Source organism: Erinaceus europaeus, chromosome 7, assembly GCF_950295315.1.
Source record: "Erinaceus europaeus chromosome 7, mEriEur2.1, whole genome shotgun sequence".
In the NCBI taxonomy this organism is placed as follows: domain Eukaryota; kingdom Metazoa; phylum Chordata; class Mammalia; order Eulipotyphla; family Erinaceidae; genus Erinaceus; species Erinaceus europaeus.
This window is the reverse complement of record NC_080168.1, coordinates 24,830,100-24,842,978: the sequence shown is the minus strand read 5'-3', so window position 1 is coordinate 24,842,978 and position 12,879 is coordinate 24,830,100. Positions and strand designations below refer to the sequence as shown.

The following is a 12,879-nucleotide window of genomic DNA, read 5'->3' as shown; positions in this document are numbered from 1 at the left end:
ACTGTCAAAACTCCCAGAGTTTGCAATTTCTACCTTTCTTATGTAGAATCTCAAGGCTAAAACAAATATGAGAGATTAGGACTTTTGAGATCTTTTCTGAATATATTTATAGCCCTTCCCATGTCTATAAATTCTCAGGAAAGCCCCCTATCTAAATCTCATTCCTCAGCTTTCCTTTTTTGATATATTTGCCAGCTTCTGGCTTGTCCTAACGGTCTTAACATCATCAGGGAGCTACAGTGTTAAATAACTACCACTGGTTTTTGTTATTTGACCAATGTTGTGTTGTATGTATTAAGTGCACTGTAAGGCAAGCCAGTAATGACAAGTCTTGTAAATGGAGAGTTTCCTGGAATCTACAAACAGATCAGATAATGAATCTTTTCCAATAATGGGGTATTTGGGGGAACTTCAATCCTTCTTTCTCTGTAATAACTATAAGGGTGTTATTTTTCTTAAGTTTTGGTATAATCTTATTATTGTTAAGATTATACTGTTGAATAAAGAAACCTTGATTTTGGGGGGGAAATTGCATTAAAATTACAATGCTGAAAAGAGTTCCAAATTTTGTCTTTTCCATCAGATGAAGAACACACCACTGAACACACCCCAAACCACCATGTGCCTCAGCCCCCACAGGCAGTATTCCCAGCATGCATCTGTGCAGCAGTGCTTCCCATTGTTCACCTGATGGAAGATGGTGAAGTGCGGGAGGATGGAGTAGCAGGTACAGTTATCTGTGTGCACTAGTAAAGCCAATGACCCAAGAAATGTATAAGCTGCTCATTGGGTTGGAGAATAGAGTGCTCTCAAAGATATTATATGTAGGCCATATACAGAGTTGTTTTATATACTATATATATATATATATATATATATATATATATTATACACAAATAATTTTACTTTCTCTCTTTCATCCTCCAAGCTGTCATTATAACCAAGAAATTATGCTAAAAGGAATAGTTGTCCCAGGAACAGTTTATGACCACTTATTCAGTCACAAGGAAATCAACTAATGATTTTGCCCCCCTTAAAAATTCTAGCTTGTCGGGACCAGAAGGTGGCACACCTGGTTGAGCACACATGTTATAGTGCGTAAGGGCCCAGGTTCAAGCCCCGGTCCCCACCTGCAGGGGGGAAAGCTTTGCCAGTGGTGAAGCTGGTCTACAGGTGTCTCTCTGTCTCTCTCCTTCTCTATCACCCCCTTTTCCTCTTGATTTCTGGCTGTCTCTATCCAAGAAATAAATAAAGATAATTTAAAAAATTAAAAAGAATTTTCTGGGATTCATATGAAACTCCTACAACACTCCAAAGGAGAGCTCATAAATATTTAAAAATTTAAAAAAAAACAACCTAGCTTGTCACTACTAATGCCATCTTTTCCTCGTAATTACCTTTTCAGTGATAAAGCAGAGTTCTTATTAGTTTTAATGGTGTGGTTAGTTTATAAAACAAGACTTGGTGTCATTTATTAAATGCATAGGTTAAATGATCAGATCATAGTTTAGTCTATATTCCTGGTTTAGAAAGCTAATTAAGTGGGACCCAAGAAATGGTTCAGGAAGTGGGTAAAGTGTAATAGATGCCTTACTATGCATTAGACTATAGAGTCAGTCTTCAGCACCACACTGGAATGACTTGGACAGCATGAAGAGTATTCCATAGATGGTGGAACTATTGTTTTGGTATTTCCCCATCCTTTTTTCCCCTCCCCTCACCCCAATATATTGATAGAACTAGAATTAAGGGGCTAGGTGGTAGTGCACTTGGTTCCTGGTTGAGCACACATGTTATAACAGATTCATGCTTCCAGTTCTTACCTGCAGCTGGAAGCTTCACAGAGGGTGAAGCAGTGCTGTGAGAGTATCTTTTTCTCTCTCCTTCTTTGTCTTCCTCTTACCTCTTAATTTGTCTCTATCCAATAAGACAGACAGACAGACAGACACCCCCCACTGTCAAAAAAATGGAATTGGATCAGGAAGCTGACTCAACATATCACACATGTATGAGACCTTGAATTAACTCTCTAGCACTACATAAAAGTCTTTGTCAAGCTAATTAAGCAGTGCAGATTGGAAATCACTCAATTCATACTCTGTTCACTTTTTTAATATTTATTTATTCCCTTTTGTTGTCCTTGTTTTATTGTTGTAGTTATTATTGTTGTTGTTATTGATGTCGTCGTTAGATAAGACAGAGAGAAATGGAGAGAGGATGGGGAAGACAGAGAGGGGAGAGAAAGATAGACACCTGCAGACCTACTTCACCACCTGTGCTTCCTGCAGGCAGGGAGCCAGGGGCTCAAACCGGAATCCTTATGCTGGTCCTTGCGCTTTGCGCCACGCACGCTTAATCCACTGTGCTACCGCACAACTACCTCTCTGTTCACTTTTACCCACCTGTTTCCCTAGCCTGGTAACTTCCAGACACTGAGCCTGGCCACCTTCCCCAAAAAAGTAGAAATCTGGGAGTCGGGTGGTCGCGCAGCAGGTTATGCGCAGGTGGCACAAAGCGCAAAGACTAGCATAAGGATCCCAGTTCGAGCCCCCACTCCCCACCTGCAGGGGAGTCCTTTCACAGGCGGTGAAGCAGGTCTGCAGGTGTCTATCTTTCTCTCCCCTTCTCTCTCTTCCCCTCCTCTCTCCATTTCTCTCTGTCCTATGCAACAACGATGACAACAATAGTAACTACAACAATAAAACAACAGGGCAACAAAAAGGAATAAATAAATAATTTTTAAGTAGCAATTTATTTTAGATTACGAATAATGTTTTATTCCTAAGATTTCCACTTTGTAAGTATGATTCTAATCATTATTGTTTCAATACTTTGTCTTATTAAAGGATATACTCTTTAAAGCATTTGTTTGAGCAATAAAAGATTTCTAACTCACATTTAAAATATGTTCTCTAAAAAAAAACAATTTAAGAATTTCTCTGTACAACAAAGAAATGCAAATTTTATCTTAAAAACATGCACTCCTACTCATATTTGAAAATATGACTCCCAAAGCAAGGATTTACAAAGATATTCATTTTTTAATTATTTGGGTACAATTGACATATATCATTGTATTATTTCTAGGTGTATAAGATAAATAGTTGGACTTTTGTATATAATGTAAAATGATCACCACAGTAAATCTAGCTATCAGAATAGCTCACTTGGATAGTAAGCTGCTCTGCCATGTTTGTAACACTAGTGCAAACCCAGCTCCCACCTCCTTGAAGAAAGCCTCTGTGCTGTACTCCTCCTCCCCCTCCCTCCCTTTCCTTTCCTTCCCCCTCTTCCTCCCCCTCTCCCTCTCCCTTTCCCTCTCTCTACCCATCTAGCTCTCTATATATAAACTGGGAGTGCAAAGTAGATGTAGTTGACATCATCACTACATAGTTACAATTTTTTTCCAATAAGAACTTTCCAGACCCATTTTCTTAGCTACTTCCAAATACAACTAGTATATTATTAACTGTAGTCCCCATGCTGTGCATTATATCCTAGAAGTTACTTAACATAAGTGAAATTTTGCTTAATTTGATTAGTTTTACTCATTTTCCTACCTTCTCGTCTCACCTCATCAGTTTTCTGTATCTATGAGTGTATTATTTTTTAAATTTCACATACAGTAAGCAAGATCATCAGTACTTGTCTTTTTCTGTCTGCTTTCTCTCACTTATAATAATATTATAAGCATAATATTCTCAAAGGCTATCCATATTCACATATAGGGAAAAACTCCTTTTTTGTAGCTAAACTATAATCCATTGTATATTACAAATATATTCTTCAAAAATCAATACTAATATTAGAGATCAGGCTATACTTTCTGCTTTTTATTTACAAGTAAAAATACTCCGAAACAACAAAAAAAGAGAATGCCTATCTTCCACTATATAAGGGGTCACAAAATCTTTTTGAGGAGAAAGGAGATGAATTAAAGCTTGGTAAATTATTTGCATACTTGAATATGTTTATTTGCATTTAAGACAAATGTTCAATTTCTTTTCTGAAGTGAGTGCTGTGGCCCAGCAAGTCTTATGGAATTGTCTAATTGAAGACCCATCAACAGTTCTTAGACATTTTCTGGAAAAGCTGACCATTAGCAATAGACAAGTAAGTTGTTTTTCTGAAGTATAGTTGTATAGGTGTGTGTGTGTGTGTGTGTGTGTGTGTGTGTGTGTGTATGTGTGTGTGTGTAGGTGTGTGTGTGTGTACATTGTTTACAGTAAGTATTGGACATCCCTGTGCTATGGACACATCAAGATCCTCTGACACCTGTTAAGTCTTGATAAATTAAATGATGATGGACAATATTAAACTTCTATTTTATTTTTAATTTCTGTTATTAACTAATTACTCCATATGTGTAGATCACACTGCTAGTGAAATCTTAAAATTCTAAAAAAAAAAAAAATTCAGTATTTTAAAAGAAATTGAAGTCAGCAATGTTTTTAATAATGAATATATATATTGATTTCTTTTTTTAAAATTTTCTTTATTGAGGGATTAATATTTTACATTCAGCAAATACTATAGTTTGTATATGCATAACATTTCTCAGTTTTCCACATAACAAGACAACCCCCACTAGGTCCTTTGTCATCCTTTTTGGACCTTTTTCTCCTCCTCCCCCACCCACCCACCCCAGAGTCTTTTACTTTGATGCAATACACCAACTCCAGTTCAGGTTCTACTTGTGTTTTCTCTTTGGACCTTCTTTTTCAACTTCTGCCTGAGAGTGAGATCATCCCATATTCATCCTTCTGTTTCTGACTTATTTCACTTAACATAATTTTTTCAAGCTCTATCAAAAATGGGCTGAAAACGGTGAAGTTACCATTTTAACAGCTGAGTAGTATTCCATTGTGTATATATACCACAACTTACTCAGCCACTCATCTGTTGTTGGACACTTGGGTGGCTTTCAACTTTTGGCCATTACAAATTGTGCTGTTAAGAACATAGGTATACACAAATATTTTTTTGGATGGGTGTGTTGGGTTCCTTAGGATATATCCCCCGGAGAGGAATTGCAGGATCATAGGGTAGGTCCATTTCTAGCTTTCTGAGAGTTCTCCAGACTATTCTCCACAGAGGTTGGACCAATTTACATTCCTACCAGCAGTGTAGGAGGGTTCCTTTGTCCCCACAACCTCTCCGGCATTTGTTGCTGCTATCTTTTCTGATGTATGACATTCTCACAGGAGTGAAGTAGTATCTCATTGTTGTCTTTATTTGCATTTCTCTGACAAAGACTTGGAGCATTTTTTCATGTGTTTCTTGGCCTTTTGGATCTCTCCTGTGATGAGATCTCTTTTGAGATCTCCAGATTGACTTCTATTTTAGTTGTCTCTAATTCATCCTTGATCTTGCTAATTCTGTCTTTAGCCTCATTTATTCTATTCTCTCTCCCCTCTACTGTTTTCTGGAGTTCATCTATTTTGTTACTCTGTTCTGATCCTGTTTTAGCTTGTTCAGCTAGTTGTATTCTTAGCTCAGCTATTTCAGCTTTCAGCTCTCTAATAACCTTGAGATAATTAGTGTTTTCTTCCAGAGTCTCATTGCTTGTTTCTGCATTTCTGATGACAATTCTTTCAAACTCTTTACTCACTCCTGTGACTATTTCCTTAATAAGCATTTGGATGTTGACCTCACAATTTTGTGCTTCATCCTTTCGGGGGGCTTTTAGCTGGAATCTTGTCCTGGTTAATTTCTCCAATATTTCTTCTTTTTTGGTTTAACCATTCTATATAGTATGTTATGAGGTCCCTCTCTCAGTTCTTTTCAAATTACTGATCACTCTTGCCTGGATTGACTTGTGTCTAAGTAAGGTACTTAAAGATTTCACAGTTGTGGGAATTGACAGTTGTTTCAATATTATTTCAATCCCTGAGTTGGAGCACAGTGGCTTAAAAGCATCTTTTGTTCTTTTTGGGGAGGCTTTTAAACTATAAGTAGGCTTGTTAGCTTAATCACTCACTCCTGACCAAGAGATAAAGCAGGGTGGGGGAGAGATAGCACAGTGGTTATGCAAAGAGATTCTCACACCCCAAGGACCCAAAGCTCCAGGCTCAATTCAGCTTCTCTGCTAAGGTGGGCAGCACTGCTGGGCCCTGTGAGTTTCTAAACAAGTCCCATCTGTAGTCTATAGGTTCTGAGGCAATTATTCACCATGTTTTCATCAGGAGAACAATGTAGGAAGGCTCCCACTATACAGTACACACTGGTAGGCCACCGAGGTGTAGCTCTTCTCCTGAGTTTCCTGGTCAGTTCTCTGTTCCCAGATGTCAGCACAGAGCCTCCCCCATGCTGCTCCAGCCTCTGAGGGCAGTAGCAATGGAGACTCACAGTTGCATTTGGTGAGTCTTAGTGGTGTCCTCTCCTCCCTTCAGCAGTCTTTTTGTTGATAAAACAGACTGGAGATGGTGTCTCAACTGGTAAACTGCCAGACTGTTGCCAGCCACTCAATCTCTCCTTAGGCTCCTCCCTGTCCACGAGCCACACGTGTTTGCACTCACTGGTGTTTTGATGGGTTCCTGAAGTCATTCTAGTCCTGTGTTGTTGCACTCCCAGGTGGTCTCCTTTGGTATTCCTAGGTGACTCAGGAGAGGAGAGGAGAGAAACACCATATATTGATTTGATTGCTTGATTAACTATGATGTAGGTTGAGCTATTTTTGAGCTATTAATCCAAATAATTACCAAACCACTCATAAGATTTTGTCAAATGAAGTAGCTTTCTGAGCAAAATACTCTAGTGATTAAAAGTTATTTGATCATATATCTGTTAGGGTCCTGTTCAGTGACATATATAAAATCGTGGGTAATTGCAGACATCTCAATTGATCCTCTACTCGTCTAACTTTAGCTCTTTAACTAGAAGCCAAAAAAGGAGAATTATGAAGCCAATGAAACTGGTTTATTTAATACTTTCTCAACATAAGCTACATTTCTGTCACAGCTGGCAACCACAGTAAGCAAGATTGACTAAATATACACTTTCTCATGACTTACCTAGTGCATATAGGCAGACTAGATTTTTATTTTGAAAAAGTTATTTGAGATAGTATAGTGGTTATACAAAAAAAATGTTCATGTCTGAGGCAAGAAAGGTCCCAGGTTTAACACCCAACACCATCATTAGCCAGAGCTCAGCAGTGCTCTGGTTAAAAAAAAAAGAAAAAGAAAAGAGCATCTGATGACTGCTTAGTGATTTCATATGCTACTTTCAAGAAGATATTACTTTCAAGAAGATATTACATATGCTACTTTTCAAGAAGATATTACTTTCAAGAAGATATATATTACAGATATTACAGTAGTCTGTTGAACCAGAGGCCGGTGGCTGGTGGCATACCTGGCTAAGTGCATGTATTACCATGTATAAGGACCCAGGTTCAAGCTCCTGGTCCCTGCCTACAGGGCGAAAGCTTCACAAATGGTGAAGCAATGTTGCAGGAGTCTCTCTGTCTCTCTGTCCGTTTCTTTTTTAAAATATTTTTTATTATTTATTTATTCCCTTTTGTTGCCCTTGTTTTGTTGTTGTAGTTATTATTATTGCTATTGTTGATGTCATCATTGTTGGATAGGACAGAGAGAAATGGAGAGAGGAGGGGAAGACAGAGATAGGGAGAGAAAGATAGACACCTGCAGACCTGCTTCACCGCCTATGAAGCGAGTCTCTGGCAGGTGGGGAGCTGGGGGCTTAAACCGGGATCCTTACTCTGGTCCTTGTGCTTTGTGCCATGTGCACTTAACCCTCTGCGCTACTGCCCAACTCCCTCTTTCTCCCTTTCTATCTCCCCTCTCTCTCAGTTTCTCTCTGTTCCATCAAATAAAATGAATAAAGTTTAAATTTGATATGCTGAACCCATTAAAAATGAGCATGTGGGCAGAAAACACCTCCCCTCTTTGCAAGGGATTGATTTCACTTTCACAACAAGGCAGTGGAATGAGATGCAGAATTTATTTTCTTCTTTCAGGATGAACTAATGTACATGCTGCGCAAACTTCTCCTGAATATTGGAGACTTTCCTGCTCAGACATCTCATATTCTATTCAACTATTTGGTGAGTTTCAGCCTGGGGGAGGGATGGAAGTGTTGATTTCCAAGACTAGAAACAACATGAGAGAAAGGTCTTGTGAGAATTTCCAAATAAGTCTCTATTAATTATGTGATAATACAAATGATGTTTAACTACCTTTCCTAGAGAAACCTCTCCTGTCACAGTCCTTGGCATGTCATAGGCATTCAGTCAATGTCAGCTTCCTCTCTGTCTTCCTTTAACATGATAAGATTTCTTACACTATTTCTTAATTCTGCTCTTCTGTTGAGAAAATTTGTATGTCATTTTCAGTCATTTTTTTCCTTTTTCCAACATCACCATTTCAACACACACATATAGACAAATGTTGCCCTATAGGGAAAGTATTTGTTAATGTATTTTTCCATGGCAACTATCAAAGCTTTAAAACATCCTATCGACTCTTTCCTGAACCCTCCTAGATATACCAGTTTCTTCATATTCTCCTCTTTATGTCCCAAGTAAGTATGAAGTTTGGGCATTATTGGCATGATTACTATTCTTTGAAATTGTACTTTAATCTTAGCAAACAGATAGTTAATTGAATTTCTATGTTGGGAGAACTCCTTTCTTCCTTACTATCATCTGTCTTCAATCAGGTGCAGGAAATAGACGCTTTTCCATATGCATTTATAGCAGGATGATAAAATTAATTTTCACTACAACTCCAATGTATAGAGGAAATTTGTAATTCCTTTTACTTGTCCATAACTGATTTGGTGTCTTCCTGAGTGCCCACCAGCTGGTTCATAAAGAAAAAGTATAAATAAATACTACTGTTTTTAAAGTTTAGAAAGGTAAAAAAAAAATGTAAACTGTTAGTACCTTTAGGGTTTTTTTTAGTTTTTTAATTATCTTTATTTATTTACTGGATAGAGACAGCCAGAAATCGAGATAGAAGAGGGTAATAGAGAGGGAGAGAGACAGAGAGAGACACCTGCAACACTGCTTCACTACTTGCAAAGCTTTTCCCCTGCAGGTAAGGATGGATCGGGGGCACGAACTGGGGTCCTTGTACATTGTAGCATGTGCACTCAACCAGGTGCACTACCACCTGGTCCTGGTATTAGTATCTTTGGATAATAGTCTGCCCCTCAGCTAAAAATAATCTGTAGGAAATCCCCTTCCTTCAAACTTTTTATTTCTAAATGCTATGTGAATTAGGAAGAAAAAGAGGCCTTTGTTCACCATTCTATCTTTTGTTCAGCATTTGCTCAAGCTCCTCCCTTTGTGAGATAAAGTTCCATGTCTGACTGGTCACCAGATGCCTGGCTGGCAGAAATTCAAATCCAAGGCTGCTGTAACTCAGAATCTACATACGCCCAGAATTACTTTCTGGGAGACTCGACTGTATCTCTGCTTCAGCTGATAGTGTATACCCTTCGAGCTCCTCTATCTTAGACTAGAGAATCCTGTTCAGTGACACCAGCCTACAGCAATACTACCTAGAGATTCTCTAGTCCAACCATCAACTATCCCTTGATCTTTACACTACATGAAACCCAAAGATAGATTAGCAAAGTCCAATATCATAGTTTCTCTCAAGTAAAGTACGGGCCCTTCCAAGTTTGTGTTGCATCCAGATTGATAGCAAAAGTTTCTGAGGTAAACAAATGTAAGAAACATATAAGCGAGAGGCAAGAGCCCCTTCAGTGTAATCCTCACTTCCTGTGCCTGCCTCTTTCTCTAAGTCCCTGGGTAGGGGAAATGTTTGACTGGACCATTATTCTCCTCAATCACTTTGTTCTGGGACCAGAAAATACACATTTCATTTTCTGTCATACTCTCCTGTCAAATAAGTTTTCATAGTGGAATTAAGTTTTACAAGCTAAGAAACAAACAAGCTAATAGATGGACTGACAATATTTTAATCTTGCTGTATAGTCTTATTTTGCGTGAATATGAGTCCCTGAGTTTGCGTGTTTGCCTAAACAATCTTTTCGTTAATGCTATCATTTTAAAAAAATGCATTATCTTTATTTATTTATTGGATAGAGACAGCCAGAAATCAAGAGAGAAGGGGATGATAGAGGGAGAGACAGAGAGACACCTGCAACACTGCTTCACCACTCTCAAAGCTGTCCCCCCTGCAGGTGGGGGGACAGGGGTCTCGAACCCAGGTCCTTGCGCATTGTAACATGTGCGCTTAACCAAGTGCCCAACACATGGCCCCTGTCTAAACAATATTTACCCAAGACTCAAGTGTATGGATGGGTGAATTGGAAAATGGGTCCTGAATTCAGAACTGACAAGAATTAAGAGCAGAGTCAATTTTAGGCTGCTGCCTTTACTATACACCTCTTCTTTCTAATGACAACTGAGGATGTGTGTGGTGAGGAACTAAGGAATAACAACCGTCCCTTCCATACACTGTTACAGACATTTCATCACTCTGCTCAGTGATCTTCAGTCTGGAGTATGAGCACATCTGGGGATAAGTGAAGACTCTTGTAGGAGTTGGTTTTAAGGGGATAAAACACCATATCCTCAATTCACAAATTCATACTAACACGTCTCAAACATGCCAGTTTCCTCAAATATTATTGTTCTGCTGTGCACAAGAAAGGCCCTCCACAAGCATCGCAAGCAGCTGTAGCCTGTAGTGACAGGCATATAAGACTGAGAACAGATCTGAAATTTGGTATTAATCTTAAGGAAGCCTTGTTTCTGATTTATCCAAATACTTTAGACCCACCATAGGACTCCTTGCTCTTTTCTGTCTCTCAGGGATGGGGTCTGACTGTCCTCTGAGTTCTCAGCATTCGAACCACAAGCAGGTTAAGTCGGCAGCGTGTGTTTTTTTCAATATACCTGGAAAGTTCCTGAGGATTTCCCTTTTTTTTTTTTTAAGAAACAGTCGATAAACCCATATGATAGTGGTGTATATTTGCAGGGAGTGCTCTTACATTAATTCTTCCTGATTTTGTTTCATATTACTGAGTAAAATAGTTAAAACTTACTCTAACAAGTATGATGAGATCGCAATTAACCTGCAACTAACAACATTGTTGAACATATTCTGCCTCCTGTCAACATGAATTAAACTTATGATGAGACTTCTGATGCTATTTTAAATGGTATTAAACTTATTAAAGTTATTTTAGATGGTATTAAACTTATGATGGTATTTAAAATACCAAGTTTAAAATTTGCAAAATGGCACATGGCTTTTCAAAATTATTTTAAAGGACACAGACAACAATGTTTCTTGCATTTGCCTTAGTCAAGCAGGACATTCTTGGGTCCATACTGCTAAACATGGTCCACATAGTCAATAGTATTTGGGCAGACACCATAAATAAGTTAATTTGAGGGAGTTGGGCTTTTAGCACAGCGGGTTAAGCGCAGGTGGTGCAAAGTGCAAGGACCAGCATAAGGATCCCAGTTCGAGCCCCCGGTTCCCCACTTGCAGGGGTGTCACTTCACAAGCGGTGAAGCAGGTCTGCAGCTATCTATCTTTCTTTCCCCCTCTCTGTCTTCCCCTCCTCTCTCCATTTCTCTCTGTCCTATCCAACAACAACAACATCAATAATGACTACAACAATAAAACATCAAGGGCAACAAAAGGGAATAAATATTTTTTTTAAAAAGTTAATTTGAGGTGGCCTACAGATGTGACCAGAAGTCTAGATAGTAACATTATGCTTTTCTCTTAAAAGCTAGCCATTTTAGTGTCAGTGAGATAGTTTTGTGACTATACCACATGCTTTCTATGAATGAATTGTAGAGTTTGATGCCCCAAATCATGTCTTTTTCCCCCTTTTGTTGTTGTTACTGTAGTTGTTGTTGTTGTTGTTGGATAGGACAGAGAGAAATTGAGAGAGGAGGGGAAGACAAAGAGGGAGATAGACACCTGCAGACCTGCTTCACCGCTTGTGAAGCGACCCCCCTGCAGGTGGGGAGCTGGGGGCTAGAACCAGGATCCTTGCACCAGTCCCTGTGCTTTACACTATGTGTACTTAACCCATTGCGCTACTTCCTGGCCCCCCAAAACTATGTCTTTTTAAAATGCCATTTTAGCAAAATATAAAAATGTATGGTAACCTGCCCTGTTCAGTTTTCCATTTGTACCCTCTCTTGGTTACTGCCTTTGAAAGTGTCAGAGGGGGACGAGGTAGCAAACGAAAGGGTTTATACAGTAGACTTTCATGCCTATGATTTGGAGTTCCTACCCAGGTTCAATCAATCCTCTGTACTGCTATAAGCTAGAGCTGGGTGGAGATCTGGTTGAATACATATATATATGAAAGGAAAAAAATATATATATATATACACACACACACACACACACATATATATCCACATACATACACATATATGAGAAAGAGAAAAGTTCCAGAGAGGCATTTGGAGAAAGAATACAAAGTCACAAAAGAATATTTAAAAAATAAGCACTGCAGCTTGAAAGGTAGTACAATGGATATAGTGTTGGACTAGTAAACATAACGTCTTAAATTCATGGAATGGAAATACAGCATAATGGTTATGCAAAAGTCTTTTGTGCCTGAGGCACAAAAAGAACCTGAAGTCCTAGGTTCAATCCTCACTGCCACTGTAAGCTAGGACTCTATTTGTTTATCATTCCCTCTGTATCTCTCTGTCATTAAAATGAAGTAAATAAAAATTTAAAAATAGAACTAAAATAAAAGTCCTAAATTTGATCCCTGGCATCACATGTTCCAGAGTGATATTCTAGTTCATTCTCTCTCTCTCTCTCTCTTTCTCTCTCTCTCTCTCCCTCACTGGTGAATTTTTTTCTAATTAAACTCCAGAGCAGGGAGAGGGAATATTTTGGG

The 12,879-nt window shown here is 38.7% G+C and overlaps 1 protein-coding gene across 5 annotated transcripts in view; it reads left to right on the top strand.

Moving 5' to 3' along the window:
- UNC80 (unc-80 homolog, NALCN channel complex subunit) overlaps positions 1-12,879 on the top strand; it is a 257,506-nt gene that overhangs the window by 175,564 nt on the left and 69,063 nt on the right. For all 5 annotated transcript variants that reach the window (XM_060193977.1, XM_060193975.1, XM_060193974.1 and 2 more), the window contains 3 exons: positions 584-727; positions 4,013-4,113; positions 7,982-8,068. In XM_060193977.1, the coding sequence (XP_060049960.1) occupies positions 584-727; positions 4,013-4,113; positions 7,982-8,068 (332 nt within the window). The remainder of the gene's footprint in view (positions 1-583; positions 728-4,012; positions 4,114-7,981; positions 8,069-12,879) is intronic.